The sequence below is a fragment of the Caenorhabditis remanei genome, chromosome X, assembly GCF_010183535.1.
Source record: "Caenorhabditis remanei strain PX506 chromosome X, whole genome shotgun sequence".
Taxonomy (NCBI): Eukaryota; Metazoa; Nematoda; class Chromadorea; order Rhabditida; family Rhabditidae; genus Caenorhabditis; species Caenorhabditis remanei.
The window spans coordinates 16,890,854-16,906,662 of NC_071333.1; the positions used below are offsets into that span (position 1 = coordinate 16,890,854).

A 15,809-nucleotide genomic window follows, 5' to 3' on the forward strand; every position below is an offset into this window, starting at 1 on the left:
TGAAATTATCGCAGAACTAATCCAATTTTGTCATATCCCTGGTTGTGGAGGAGTTGTCATGTTGTCATGGTTGTCTGACAAACACAAACATGACATTTTGTCTGATATCATTTTTAGGTTTGTAAAACATCACCTAATTTTATGCTCCAACTGTTTAGGCTATTTTCAGAGCCAACTAATGTTTCTAGTTTGAAACTTTCCCACCTAAAAGATTTTTCTAGAATCTGGAATCCAAAAATAACAAATGTATCCCATCTTTTGGTGTGACTTCTAACAAAATTGTAATAATCTCACTTGTTATTGACTTGACACCCTGATACAAAGTTTTACATGTAGTATCTATTCATAGATATCCCTATTGTCCAAAACACAATTGATCATCTGATTGAAGTTATTCAGTTTCTAGAATATCTATTGTTGTCTTGTCCATAGAACGATTGGTGATGACATAAATGATTAATTTGAGCATGTGGAACTGTGCGTCATGCTGAATTCGTCCATAAAAATAATTCAATTTTTTCCTCTCCCGTCAAGCGGCGACATACATTTTTTTCTATTTTCCGCCTTAAGCATTCACAGACTTAATCTCATCAAGACGTGAAGACCCGTATCCGTGTACTCGTTTGATCCGTGGGAGAAATGAATGCTAATCTTCCCTTTTTTTCCTTCTGATTACTTCTGAACACAACACAAATGTCAATATTAAGCAGCGCTCGGACACAATGGGAAAATCTGCTCGGGATTAGTACGTTACTGATATTCTCATTAGGAATCCGCGCATGTCATCTAGTATGAGAGATCCAGATACGTGGTTTGTGGCCGGGCAACCTGATCCGTGGGAATTTTTTGTTATCTGCGTGGGAATTTACTCTGAAAGGTCTTGTTAACAGAATTTATTTGCTGGCTTGCTTGCTACCACTTGAAAATGAAAATGAAAATGAAAATGACAAATGAGAAACTTGGATGATTGGGAGTAGAATTGGGAGAAAAGAGAGAGAGAGAGAGACCAATAAATAATCAAGGTAGTCTTAGTAAAAGGAATACTGGAGTATTTGGGAAAAACACAGCATGAACTTCAGAATATTCAGAATAGGTATCAAGACGAGAGCAACAGTTATTTGTCATTAGAAGTAATTATCAAACAATTCGTATCGGTTGTTCGAACGCTTTCCCAATGATTGACCGGCCAAACTATCGAAATATCTCTTCTCCTCGGAAATGGCATCTGGTCTGAAGGATCTCTTGCCAATGGAATCGAGGAATGGGTTAACAGCTCGTTTGCCCATGGAATCCAAGAATGGATTTATGGCTCTTTTGGCTCTCTGAAATATGATATTATACCAAAACAAATATTCAAACACTTTATGGTAAACTTACGAATGAAACATGTGGAGCAGAGTAGACATAAACAACGGCGAGAACAAGAAGGACCAAGCAGGCGACGGTTTTGCTCATCTTTGATTGATGTCGTAGCAAAGTTACCACTGTAAAGAAAACGAAGAATGTAAGGAAAAATGAGTGAATGCGCGATTTATATAAAAAGGTATTGAGAGAGATATAAGAGAAAGAACAGAAAAAGTCTTAAGATTTTTGACTCCGCCCCTCGGAGTGCCAAGAGATATGGGATAACGTCTAATCCGGCAACTCTGTGCTGGTTTTATACTGAAGGAGGCCCTAGGACAAGTGCACCGCCCATCAGAGGTAATCTGAAATGGGGGCGGAGAAATGGACTAGATGGAAAGGGCAGAAGAACATGAAAAACGTGAAAAGAAGACATTGAGCTGGGGGATTGGATTAGTGTGAAGTGAAATAGAATCAGATGGAGACCTGTTAGGAAAAAAATGAGAAATGAATAGAAATCCTATTTGAAAAGTATTTCAGATGGATATATAAGACACATTATATTGATGATTTGATCAAAAATTGAAAATGTTTCCGGTGGAATGTATTAAAAAACTAATTTACTGGTTTAGGTGGTCAAGTGATTTTCTGAAAATGAGTTATTGAAGATCAAACTAAACAATTGTAGGCATGACTGACTTTTGAAGGTTGCAAGTTTGATGTGTCAAGTGCTATAATTTGTTTATAGAAAGGAAATGGAGACATTATAAGATTTACGTAGAATATTTGGAGGAGTGGTTCGTAAATTGTTTTTATTTTTTCCAAATATGCAATGATACTGTGCTCATTGCAAAACTTTGGTCTGCTTGAATCCCGAAGATCATATGAATATTTGAATCACGCGTATCTCTCTCATTTCTGAATAATAAATCTTTTGGAATTTCTCACGGGAGGTGCGCGAAAAAACATTCAAGATTTCTTTCCCACAGGTCCAGACTATGTGTAAACTTACAGCGTCCTTTACACTTCCTTTTTGATTGTCACAAAGATCCAGAGTTTTCCGTTTCGTAATGTCAGATTACTTAGTACATACACGTTTTGTAGTTATACGGCGAGTATCTTGTAGTAGTACTATAGCTACAACTGGTTTTACTATTTTGAAATTTGAGTTTTGAATTTTGGTGCTCAAACTGGAATAACAGAGATCTTTTGAAAATTAAAATTGAAAAACTGCAATTAGATGAAAAGTCAGTCTGCTCGATATTTACTTCTGACTTACCTTGAGACAACCATTATGACTAACTATCATTATCTCTCCCGAACTTATTCTCACGATCACAATAAGTCCACCCTGTCTCACTTTTAATAATCACATGGCAAATCAATCCCCATTTTATCAATACACCCCCACAGATTCCCGAAGACTTTTAATCCCCTCTGAACAACACTCTGAAAAGGAAAGAAGAAATAAATATCTAAAGAAACGTCCTGAAATGGAAGCAAATTTGGAAAGAAAAACTTCTTGAAGAGATCACAAATGAGAAGTGCAAGTTATGGATACATAGGTGAAACTCTTTTTCCATGATCAGAATATCTAATGTTGGTGGAAATTCTAGACGAAACAAAGGGGTGTTTGTGGAGAACATTCTGAATCAACACCACCAATTGGGGAGAGAAATAGGGAATAATTCAGTGTGAAACGTCTTTTTTTTGGGTGGAGAAGAGGATTCGTTTACATTTATTGTTTACATTCGCTTTTCGAAATTTGAAGAACATGAGTTGCAAAATTCTAACACACACAAAAAGTTGAAAAGAACTTTGGTCCGGGATGGAAAAGTTGAAAAAAAAAGTTCATAAAATTTTCATTGCGAAAATTTCAGATATGCACATTCATACTAGGTAAGAGGTCAAGAAAAAATGTAATGAAAAAAACACACCCAGTCAGTTTTTTAAGTTTTTTTAAAGATGGATCCAGAACAGCCGATGTCTACTTCCTGCAACAGAAAACGAAAGACGTACATTTGTACCTTATGGGGTCACCATGCTCATTAGCAAGGCTAATGGATCTTTTTTCGGTGTTTAACTGGAATTTCCGGGATGGCACGTCTGAATGAACATTTTGCTGGAGAAAAAAAGTTATGAAACTTTCTTTTGAAAAATATTGAACATTTTGAATTTGAAAAGTTTGAATGTTACTATTCACGGAGTTATTTTAAAAAATAAGACCGGTATTCGACACCATGCACCGTTGAGCTGCCGATTTAAAACAAACGACATGACCAGACAACCGGGATGTTCTGAAATTATTCTGAAATTTTTTAAACCCGTACCAAAAACGGACCCGCCCCTTTATTCTGTAATTACCTATAACATTTCCTAATAACTCCATGCTAATTTCCCATTGACCAACATCAGTGCTGTCAATAATACAGCTTTGGTGGTCAAAACAGAAAACATGGTCCTGGAATATTACGAATATGATAATTTTGTCATATGAATTTTGATGACGTTCGATATCGCCACTCAGTCTGTTTCCTTCTAAACAAGTGAGGGTGTAATCCGGGAAAAACATGTACGCATTTAACCCGATCAATGGCCATTTCAACACTTTGACATCTTTGCCCCCCTGACGTCAAGGATTATCATTTCTTATCTTTGTCAACATCTTTTTGGGACATTCTCAATCACGTAATCGACATATCTTGTTAACAAAAAGACTTTATTTGCATAAAGACTTTCAAAGGTGACGGCAGACTGCTCTTCTTGTTTGGCGCTTCCGAGAAAAGCCGCCAAAAAAAGAAGACGTGCCTCTGGGCAACATGGCATAGAAACATAAAGTTCTATGCATTATTTCAAAAGAGAGAGAGAGAGGATGAAAGATATAATAGAGATTATAATAAGATTAAGAGCAAACACTTCTAGAATATTAAGAGTAGGAAAGGTTAGTAGAAAATAGAATAGACATTTTGATGATTATTACGCAAATCCCAGTGCTAATCCTAAAGAGATTCCCAGAAAACATTTCTTTCAGCTCCCGCTTAACGACGAGCTCCACCTTTTGCCCAAGGCTTCCAGCCACTTGGAGCTTCTCCTCCGCCACCACCGCCACGGACAGCCTGAAAAATGATATCAGAGGGTTTTCAGGTTTTCCATAGTTTCAAAGTACAGTACCCCTCCAAGTCGTCCTCTTGCAGCTCTCATTCCAACATCGTCCCCTGGAGCACGTCCTCCATTGTCTTCTTGAGCTGGCGAAGCGCCCCCAAGATTGGCAAACGGATTACTGGAGCCTCCATTACTAGAAGACGGTGATTTGGCTGGAGCAGGTGGATTTCCCGCCGGAGTCGGAGATGGCATTTCGTTAAGACGTCTGAAAACTTTTTAGATGGCAGCTTGTTACCATAGTGATAGAACAACAATTAATCACATACTGATTTTTCAAGGTTGGGCGGTTTTCCGGTGCAGAATTCGGCGAGAGACCAGATCCATTGTTGTTGCCATTGTTTCCTGATCTGAAAAAAAGAAAAAAAGAATTTGCCACAATCTCCGTCAGAATTCAGAATACCTTCCTCCGGACGCCTTTGGCTCACGAGGTGGTGACGGAATACGGGCGCCGGTCTCTTCTTCAGACTCATCAGCAATTGGAGAGAATCTGCAAAAAATTAAAGAATTAAGAAACCGGCAAATGTCAGAATTGTTAAGCCTAAGCTCACGTCATTCTTTTCGGAGCAGCATCGTTTGGTTTCGCATTTGCCGGAATTGGTGGTGATCTTTAAGTGTTCGTTATTAGTACAAGGGTTTCTTTTTAGATATTTTTTAATCCAACCTTAATCCAGAAGGATCGAATTCGCCATTATCGGAAGACATGTTCGGCTTCTGTTGTTGTGGTGGAAGGGCAATGGAACTTTGGCCTGGCAACGGAATGTCATCATGGGATTTTGGCTCTGGCATCATTGGCTTTGGATTACGAGCGAAATTGAGAGGAACTATTGGAACGGGGTCTACAACGTCACCAAGTGGGGCAACTGAACGGGCTCCTGGGCTATCAGGAATGTCGATCGGGATCTCAGCAGCAATGTCCTCTTCAATACTGTTCATTGGGTCAGCGGTGGCAGGGATGAACATCTTCTTCGGTTTCTTCACAGCTTTCTTACGCTTCATCAATGGTGCTGTAGTAGGAACAGGCATGAATGTTGGCAGCTCGTTATCAAGAATATCAGTCATGGTTGCTACATCCTTGGTATGCGGTCTTTCAGGCATAACATGGATGATTTCCTTGGTGTGGAATCCGTAGACCGACTCGTGCTTCTCCGGTACGGTGATGTAAACTAAATATTCTCTTTTTATGCAATATCTCGTTTTAAATATCTACCTGGCTCCGGCTGTATAGCCGGTGGCGGGAGAACGACAGTTTCCGACTTTTCAACATCGTAGTCAACCTTCTGTGGCAACAAAACAGGAACCGGTGCGACGACAGTATTTCGATTGCTTAGAATTGGATCCCGAGGAATAAAAAAAATTATGTTTAGTTTAATTGCACAATTTTCCGTACTTGCAATCCGCGCCGACAGTTTTTGATTTAATAAACTCGTATCGGGTTAGTTAATAGTTCAAATGGTAGATAATTGATAAAACTTTTCTAAGTTTGGTTTGATTTTCTCTGATGACAGTTCCGAATACGTATCATTTGAGATATTAACCAACCCGATATACGATTTTTTTGAAGAAAGCTATTTAATAAAAACCCTCGCCCCGGATCTGCCTGGATTACAAGCTTGCAATTTTCTTATAATTTTCCCATCACCATAACTTACACTTTCTCTTTTCTCGCTGGTGTACAGAACATACAGGCATGCATACAACAATGGCAGATACAACAACACAAGAACAGAAGTAGTCCGATAGCCAGCAACGCCAACATGGCTCTCCAATCCACACACATTCCGAAAATCTTCCATTGATGTTTCAGACATCCCGTTTGTTGGGGACAGGAGCCAGCTGGAGCCGCAGTGGTGGTCGTTGTAGTTACATCACTACCAGTACATTTGCAAGTTGTAGAAGTCGAAGCCGATGTTGTCACCGATCCTCCGTTTCCATTTCCACTCCCTGCATCAGTCACGGTCGAAGTCAATTGTCCAACTTTTGTGGTAGAAAGAGATGCAATTCCACCTGCAGTGGACGATGACGAAGATAACTGCGTGGTTGGTGACGTTGATGAGAGGTTAGAGGTTGTAGAAGACATTGCAGTAGTTGTGGACAACAGAGTGGTCGTGGAAGAGCAGTTGGCCATTATGCTACAGTAGTCCTGTTTTTCCAATGCTGCAAATAAATTTTTGTTCTAGATATCGGAACAAGCTATTCTGTTCCTACGTCGGTCACAAAGAACATTCGATTCAATTCCACACTCGTCGAATACAATTCCGTTGGTTGACGGTTTGATGTAAGTACATGTTGCAGTTAGGTTTGATTGCTAAAATATGCATAGTTGTCAAGGTCAAGGCCCGGCTTCAAAAGATTCACAAATTTTCAGGAATTTCGGTGATTTTTCATCAAAATGTGAACATTTCTGATGATTTTTCATAATTTATTCTAATTCTGAAAGACAGTCGAACATTAGACTTTTCATTCAAACATTTTCAAAAAATTCGAAAAAATTTGATATTTCGAGTTTAGCGCCAAGTACCCGGGGATTGACGTGTATGAAAATATTCAAGATAATTTGTTTAACCAATTTCTCCTTACATTTGTAAAAATTCTTGTTGTATTGGAAATCACTTCCCAAAACCCATTGTTCTGGCACAAAGCTCCAGCAATCGAGACACCATCATTACTAGCCACAATTCCTGTCAGCACCGGCAAGCTTGATTCCTTCTGTGCATAACTGACAATCGTTCCATAGTTATCATCCATTGGGTGTCCAAGATGTCCTCCAACAGCAACACACGAATCATCACCCGCACTCCATGAACGTCCTTCCCTTGGTAAAACTAGCCAACAATGCTCCTGATCACTTCCATCGAGAGTTATTCCATCGCAGGGGCAGGTTGCCCCGACCACTGTAAATTTGATTTTTGATTTGATGAACAGCTGTTCTCCTATTGAAGAAAAACGGATTTTAGATGCAGTATAAAATCAAAGTATCCGGATACAAGATTGTCTAGACTATTTTTTTCTTTTGCAAAATTTCGATTAGGTTCTGTGGTCACATTTTTCCACCGGTTTCTGGAAACTCGGTTGGCAGCTTGCAATCAGCAAAAGTTTGAAGTGGCGCTAGATTAAATTGGTGTAAATTGGAAATGCTATGTTCTCCTCATATATTTCATAAAACTCGTACCTTATTCTACGACTGATATTTTTAAGACTAGATAATTTTATATTGATATCTGTTTTTTTTGCATATGCGATGTTCTTTTATTGCACTACAATTTATTTTTCTCACGCCCTCTTATCTCAATCAAAAATGCAAAAGCGCAACTTTAAAGATTAAAAAGAAAACCGGTTTTCGATTTTCACTACAAACTGACTCACACTTGATAACAGACTCAATCTCACAATTAAAAAATTTAAAAGAAATTAAATTTCGAATTTCGAGACTGTGTGAGAACTTCGATTCACACGGACGAAAAATCTTCACACACTTTTAGAAAACTTTTATTTCCGACTCGTTTCTTTATTATTCTTTTATCAAAACAGCTGACAGACCAAATCACAAATGAATTATTTCGAATTGGTCCGGTTTTCATTAAAGTTTTTTTTGGGAAAATTGAATTGGATTCAACCCAACCACCTTCACCCTCGCCACACCTGACTTTTTTTGCTCATTCTTTTTTCTTTCTCTCTCACTATGAATCTCGGGCGCATTTTTTGATTAAATACTACTGAGTGAGACGAAAACCGATTTCTCATTTTCAGGAGGCGGATTTCTGCTTCTCACTTCGTTTTCTATACATACGTTCCTTATTTTGAAATTATCCTTCCCCATTCTTTGAGATTTCGAAATATCTATCTTATCCCTGTATATCATTTCCATATTATATTCAAAACTAACACCAATTCTAAGCAGTGTCCAATACCTCGTGTCATATCTTATTCCTTCAAGTTATCACGATATCTTTTCTCTAATACTCTCCTAAACGCACACTATTTTCGATTGTCATACCCCATTATTCAGAAATTTTAGTTTTAATCACATTTCATATTATTTCTGAATTTTTCTGATCTATGTACCCGGAACTCCAAAAAGATTACGGTAGTCAGTTACAGGTGAAATTGGAAGATTTTCTTTTTATCACTACGCCTAATCACAATAAAGGATTATTTTCGATTCTTACTTTCAAATTTAGAACCACGAAAGTTAAAAAGAAGTGCCAGAATATTTAGTCTGGGAAAACTTCTGAGAAATGTATCCACTAGACGTTCCTCCATATTCTCACGGTGCACATTTCTATTTGTTTCTATGCTGTTGCTTTTTTCATGTTTCTAACCGAAAAAAAGACTGCGCTGGATAGACTTCTAAAACGCCACACGGCGCATCTCCATAGACACAAAGCAACGTCGCGTTAGTCACTTTTTGCGGCTACCGTAGCCCATCTTTTGATCTATGTAGTGTTCGAAAGCACTGAAAATTACAGAACAAAACTAGAAATCACTTTCCGGTGACCCACGTCATTAGTCAGACAAATTGTGTGCGTCCGCTTGGCAAAATCAAATTCTATTTTCTTGACGCTTTCTGAGCGCAGGCCCCGTAGGTATGTGTTCGGCTTGATAAGCAGATTTAGGCAGGTGTCTATTGGAAGAAGGGAATGAGTTTTTGGGGGGAGCTAAGACGACGTTGTATTGATTTCAGGAGGTTTTTCTTCAGGAATTACGAATTCTAACTCACAATTTTCGAGAAATTCTGAAATTTTCGATGGGGTGACTTTCTGGTTTGATAAAATAGCTCAATGGTGATGCGACAAAAGTAGATACTAAGAAACTCTATATTTCTCTGTTCAGAATATTCGGAACTGCATGATATCAAGTTTTTTTTTATTTCAAAACTTGCTTCTAATTTTTCAAACCGAAAAATGTAGTTCTACCAAGTAAACTACCCTTATGGTCTTTGATTCTCATTCGATTCCACTTGAACCTAAATTTTGTATCTCTCCAAACTTTATCAAAACATAACTCTCATACATAATGTACGCCACAACCATTTGGGACTCCGCCCATTTTTATCAGAGTTTCTCGTCTCGTTTTCACTCAAGTCTCCACATTTCAATTAACCGAAGTGTGCACAACACCTACCTGGATTTATTTACTGCTTTTATTCTCTCCAACTGCCAATATATTTTCCAAGTATTTTCAAAGAAAAGAAGGAAGTCTTGTACAATAAGGTCACGTGAGTCAGCGGATACGAAAAGTAAGATTAGTGCTTATGATAAACAAGATCTGAGAATCTGAATCTTGTGATTGGATACATTTTTTGATGGAAGGGAGATGTTCTATGACTTTACGGAAATCTCACGACTGATAGTCAGAGTATCTGACTGGGATGTAGCGATTCTGAGCCGTTTTTGAGTCAGAAGTCCTTCCATCCACCTATTATTTATCCGTCGTACCGCTTCAATCAGTGAGTTGTACTGTTTTGAGTTGCTATCTCACTTTTCCATTAGAATTTCTCTATCGCCGCATTTCATTTTAGTGCACCTGTTTTTATCTTACTCACACTCGCTTAGTCTTAACACCTTAACACATCTATTTCCATAAAACTGACCTTGAAAAACAGCCAAAAACAGGCAGAGCATCGAAATTCGCATCCTGTAGGCTAAATGTCAGTGTCGAATGAGGGAATTTGTGTGCCGGAGCGCGCGCGGTAGCTTAGTGTCACTTGGCGACGGTTGACGATTTTATGAGAATACATCCACGGGATCCTCCGGCACATGCATTGGAATATAGGCAAAAATACGAAAAAAAAACACATTCAAAACGTAGCGAAAAATTGCTATGGAGATCTTCTCTCCCGCTCGGCTACACAACGTTTCCTAACGAAGGAATGGATCGATCGTGGTGTAGGACACGTGTTATAACATAGAGTACTGTTTAATGAAATATGAAGAACGGCTTGACAGTGAGCACCGATGAGAGAGTAAACATTAAAAAAAGAAGGATTCACTCTAATTGCAGACTTGCAACGTTAAAAATTCGAATAATCTATCTTGAAAAATTTTACTCAGTGACTTTTAAGAGTTGCTTTTCAAGTATTCATAACTTATATGACCTGTTTTAGTAGTGATAACAAAATCTGAAGGCAGAAAATTAATAATGTGTACAACTCGAAAGAATTGAGTCTTTTGTCTCTCAATTTTGAACGCAATTTTTTTTTAGTTTTGGTAGAGCGTGGTTGTAAGACGCGTGTTGTGTTAATAATATTGTAACCATGAAAATTTGATTTCTGTTATCATAGTTATGTCTCGACTAACGATCCTCTTCTCGGTTCACAGGTTCCAAACAAGAGTTGATTTTTTGTCCCAACGTTTCAATGTTTCTGTTGGGAAACATTGAAACTTTTATTTGAGCTTACCAATCAAAACACGAATTGTCTGTGTCATGGAAAAAATTTGTTTATCGATCAGGACAGTGACAAGTCAGACTTTGTTTTGTCGTCATCTTGTTGCATAACCTGGCTTGTCTTTTAGAAGGTAAAGCTAATAATGTTTGAACTTTTTTTGGGCTAGCAGTGTCAATACCGCTAGAAGGTGGTTAGCAATCTTCCCCTAACGCACCCTGTCATTTGAAAGAAAATTTGAACCTGGATTTACTGAACAAGTTTGACATTTATTTGCTCATACTTTTGACAGTACCTTATAAACCTTTTAAACCTAGACAAACCCTTTTATTGTTTCTTTTTTACAGCCATCATAAAAAATTTAGATGTTGTGTTTTCATTTTGAAAACGCATCCGTAGTCAACACGACTATGATATATCTAATCTCCCAATATTTCGAAAACAAAAATTTGTCTGTAGCTGTAATCCCGTGAAATCGATCAGAACCTTCCTCCAATTTTTTATAGTTCCCTCATTTCTTTTTGTTCTCTCTCTGCTCTCTTCTCTCATTTGTAATTTATTGTTAATCTCCTTGTTTTCTCGGTTCTCCTGTTTTTGCTATATGTTAACAGTTAGAAAACCCAACCACTCGCCACTCTTTTCAGGTGTCTTGCCTCTCAATGCTCATTTAAAATGGGTGCCGGAGCAACTGGTTTACGGGGAGCTCGTCTCTCACCAGAGGTTATAATTGAAGACAAAATAACCTGATAAAACAAAAATAAAACGTTTTCAGGAGCGCGCAAATAGCTCTAAATCGCGGGCTATCGATCGAGCGTTGTCAAAGGATCACACCGATGACTTAAACCGCTTCAAAATATTGCTTCTGGGAACATCGGAGAGTGGAAAGAGTACTATTTTCAGACAAATGAGGTGAATCAATAAATCAAAAATGATTTTAAATCAGTTTTTGAAAATTGTATTTTTAGGGTTCTCCATTTGGATGGTTATGCTAAAGAGGATGCACTCGAATATCTGTCAATCATTCATTCGAATTGCATGGAAGCTCTGACCCAATTGGTTAATGCATGTAGTGATTTCGGAATACATCATGATATTACTGTCCAGGTATGATAACTATGACAACTAACAATTCAGAGTGTTCAAAACTTCTATGTCTTCAGGAAGACGTCAATCGCTTCGAAGACTTCAAAAGAAAGCTCCGTGATCCAGAAGGACTGGTTATCCCAGTAGTCATTGGGCGGTGCATGGACCGTGTTTGGCAAAGCTCAAGCCTCCAGATGTGCTATGAAACTCGTCGTTTCCGATTTGCTCTTCTGGACAGCGCTAAATAGTGAGATTATAGGTTATCAGGGACGAAACAGAAAGAAAAACTCAATTTCAGTTTCATGGACAACATTGTCCGCCTTACTGAAGACAACTATGTCCCAACTATTCAAGATATTGTTCACTGCCGTATTTCCACAACGGGAATCAACGAAATTGTCTTCAATCACAAGAAAATGGATTTCAAGTATGTGTTATAGCTATTAATAATGTACTTGCATTATGAAATTGGCAAAATTTCAGAATGGTGGACGTGGGAGGACAACGTAGTGAGCGCCGCAAGTGGATTCACTGTTTTGACAACGTCGACATGATTCTGTTTATTGTCTCAATGAGTGACTACGATCAGTTGGACCCGGAAGACCACAAATTCGTGAGTGCACATGACTTCGGTCAAAATTTCGTAATTTTTTTCTAGAACCGTATGAAACAAAGCTATGAAATCTTTAAAACTATCGTTCATTCCGATTTATTCCGTCATGCGTCTATCGTTCTTTTCCTCAACAAGTATGATGTATTTGTGGAGAAACTAAAAACCTCACCACTGCGAAGAAGTTTTAAAAACTATGAAGGTATACATTTTTTTGCTTCATTAAAACAATAATGCAATTATCAGGCGACAACTCCGAGGAGAGTGCTCGTGACTTCATCAAAAAGCTATTCCGCCGATGTATTACGGATCGTCACAAGTTTTTTGTTTTCGAAACAACCGCTACGGACACTGGCAACATTGACTTGGTAAAATTTAATATACGAATTTCCAAAATTTTGAACTTTTAATTTTTCAGGTGTTTGGATCGGCGGTTGCACACATCGTCAACGAAAACCTTCGTTCTGCCGGATTGCACGAGTGATCAATTTCTACCGATATTCGTTTCTTTGAAACCAGAATAACCTTTTTTCATGTTTGAGTAAAAACTCAGTTTTTTATTTGTGTATTTTCCGTTTAGATGGTCATTTTTTGTCTGTGAAGCTGATATTCTCCTACTTTTTTTATACTTCTGAATTCATGCAATGTATGAGTTCGTTTCTCTTCTAGTCACATCCTTGTTAGAATTTTTCCGGTATTTTTGATTGGTGAACATCACAATTATTTTGTCCCGCTTTTCCAAACATCCGTTAACTCCAACATCCGTTAACTCAACGTTTGTACTAAATAAATTGACACTTTCTCACTTCAAAAAACCCGGATGCAACTTGATTTATTATACATCTTGCGGGTTGAGCCAGAAGGGAAGATGCAATGGAAAAAATAGAGCTGGCGCAAAATTTCCGACGGGATGTTGAGGTGAAATTTAAAAGAAAGGTTGAATAGTACCAAAGCAGGAACTTTCAGAAAAGTATAATCATGTCTAGGTTTAAAATGTCCCAATTTACGGGAATTTCGGGTTATTGTAGTTTACGTGGTGGGACCCGGCTAGTAGCGAATATAAACATGATTATATTTTTTTGGAAGCTCTTGACGAGCTGAATTTGAACATTTTGTTTTTGGCAAAATTCGATTACATTTAAGAATTTCCAATTTTTGCCCGTCCTAGCCCGGTTTACTGCAGAAGCATTTTTGAAAAGTTTAGGATTAAAATCTAATAAGTCTTATAATGTTTTCCATACAAATTCCCCAAGATTCCAGATTTTCAATAGCGGCGGTCGAAGATATACAAATAAGCTACCGTACCTTTCATAATTAAATCTAGAAGGGTTTTATTTAATCTAGAAGGGCTCACTCATCCGCGATACAGGCTATACGATTTTTATTATTTCGTATTGTTAAACCAATTTAGTAAATCCTCTGGATATCCGCATATAAAGATTGCACATCTTCTATAGTGTTCTCTTTCCGCCGTTGTTATACCCATGTTATTGCGGATTTATGACCCGACCAATATATCGCTCAACTCGTATTTTTGGTTCGATTCCAGCCAGCAATTTTTATCTTTGAAGTATTCAAAGAATTCTATGACATCATGCTCCCAGCGCGCTCTTTATTTTTCTTCCCTTGAGGTCTTGGAGCCGAACGAAGAAAACGAAGAGTTCCGTACCCAACAATTTCATTTTGCACAGGGCTCACTGACGAAATAATTGGGCTTGCTTAGCTCGTCTTGTTCCGGAAAAAAGGACCGCTGAGGAAAAATAGGGAAAATACTTTCTTCTCCGGCGTCTTCCTCTCAAATTTTCATTTCACTCTTTTGTAAAGTGAAATTGCACGTTCTAGAGCTTTCGAGCATCCGCAAATCCGGATTCGACGTGCGGTAGAATCCTGATTTATTGTCGTAAAGTGTACGAAGTGTCAGTTTTTGAAAACTAATGGCGGTGAGTCGGTTTGATTGACAAAGCGGATACTGTAATAGGAAGCTTCACACCCACTTCCGTTTTGTTTTTCACTTTTTTATTTTACCTCCAACGAACGCTTCAGCTTTTCAAAGTGTGCAGTGTCTTCCGATTGTCAGAGTTTCGAAAGAATCAGGTTAGTTTGTGTTTTTCTGAATTGAATGTTTTCTAATACTACTGCATTGAAGTTTATATACAGGATATAATGAGACTATTCAATAGGAGATAGTGATTTCCACAAATTGCACGACAGTTTACAGATTACTATAATAAGATTAGTTTTATCAAATAAACTCTAGCACAGAGTTAGAAAGATGAAATAAAACTACCGTAAAAATTGTATTACACTCCTGTAACAGAACGGCTTGTTTCATAACGGATGTTTCTCCGTTTAGCTTTAATGAGTTTCTGAAACGACAGAATTCCTAGAAAAAATATAACGGCGTTTTTTATATAACAGTTTTTACGGTAGTTAGAAAAAAGAAGGAATACTTAATTCTAAATGTTTCATTGAAAATTACGGTGCCGATAATAGCAGTTAATAGCGAAATGATTGCTCTCATAAAGTTTCATTACTTAAATACCAGCAAGCGTCTGACTAACAAACAGGTTAATATACTTAGACTAGAATATTAATACTTTTGAAAATTTTTAATTTTTTGATGTTGTGTAGCTGTTGTTTTGTTGGTTTGTCATTTCTATAACAGAAGTGCAGTCTAAGTCAATTTTTACCGCATCTGGGGTTTTCGTACCAGATTTGGATTACCCGTTCAAACTTCATCGAATCTCTTTGAAAAATATCACCACTTAGTTTCAATCAATGTAAATTATGTATTTCTGCATTTTTAATATTCTGATGACCAGTTTTTCTCAAAATTCAAAATTCAGGTTTCAATTTTTCCATTCTCACTTCTGTTTCTATACCAATAGGTTAGTTATATGCAGCTACCTCAAACTTTTCCATTATATTTTTCATATTGATTTCTGTAATGAAACTCGTTCCCTCCAGTGGAATTCATGGTATTACCAAACTTTCTATTCAATGCTCTCCACTTGACCTTTCTCTGATCTACTCATGGAATTCTGGAATTCCTCAATTTATTCATATTCGTTCTATTCAATTCAGAGATCCCGAGAAATTGTGTTCTTCTCACTAAAAATTGGGTCCGGAAGAGTGGATAGGACGAAAAAGAGCGCTCGACGCAGTGAAGCGTTACAGAACTTTTCAAGTTGATGGAATGTTTCAATATGAGTGAACGAGGTGGTCCCAAAA

The 15,809-nt window shown here is 37.7% G+C and overlaps 3 protein-coding genes across 3 annotated transcripts; 1 reads left to right on the plus strand and 2 right to left on the minus strand.

Moving 5' to 3' along the window:
* Nucleotides 1-1,124: 1,124 nt before the first annotated feature.
* GCK72_025395 (uncharacterized protein) lies at nt 1,125-1,455 on the minus strand (the record flags this gene model as incomplete). The annotated part of the gene is made up of 2 exons (XM_003103670.2): nt 1,125-1,322; nt 1,378-1,455. 2 exons carry the CDS (start codon nt 1,453-1,455, stop codon nt 1,125-1,127), a joined length of 276 nt encoding a protein of 91 aa, XP_003103718.2.
* Nucleotides 1,456-4,379: 2,924 nt separating this feature from the next.
* On the minus strand, nt 4,380-10,136 carry GCK72_025396 (uncharacterized protein; the record flags this gene model as incomplete). The annotated part of the gene is made up of 11 exons (XM_053736323.1): nt 4,380-4,457; nt 4,513-4,708; nt 4,770-4,850; nt 4,904-4,990; nt 5,052-5,108; nt 5,165-5,666; nt 5,711-5,826; nt 6,153-6,657; nt 6,709-6,808; nt 7,081-7,394; nt 10,094-10,136. The coding sequence occupies 11 exons, from the start codon at nt 10,134-10,136 to the stop codon at nt 4,380-4,382; spliced, it is 2,079 nt and encodes a 692-aa protein (XP_053579889.1).
* A 1,421-nt stretch (nt 10,137-11,557) lies between these two features.
* Nucleotides 11,558-13,062, plus strand: GCK72_025397 (uncharacterized protein; the record flags this gene model as incomplete). The annotated part of the gene is made up of 9 exons (XM_003103690.2): nt 11,558-11,605; nt 11,658-11,794; nt 11,851-11,989; nt 12,046-12,215; nt 12,267-12,395; nt 12,452-12,581; nt 12,627-12,780; nt 12,825-12,946; nt 12,997-13,062. The coding sequence occupies 9 exons, from the start codon at nt 11,558-11,560 to the stop codon at nt 13,060-13,062; spliced, it is 1,095 nt and encodes a 364-aa protein (XP_003103738.1).
* Nucleotides 13,063-15,809: the final 2,747 nt, after the last annotated feature.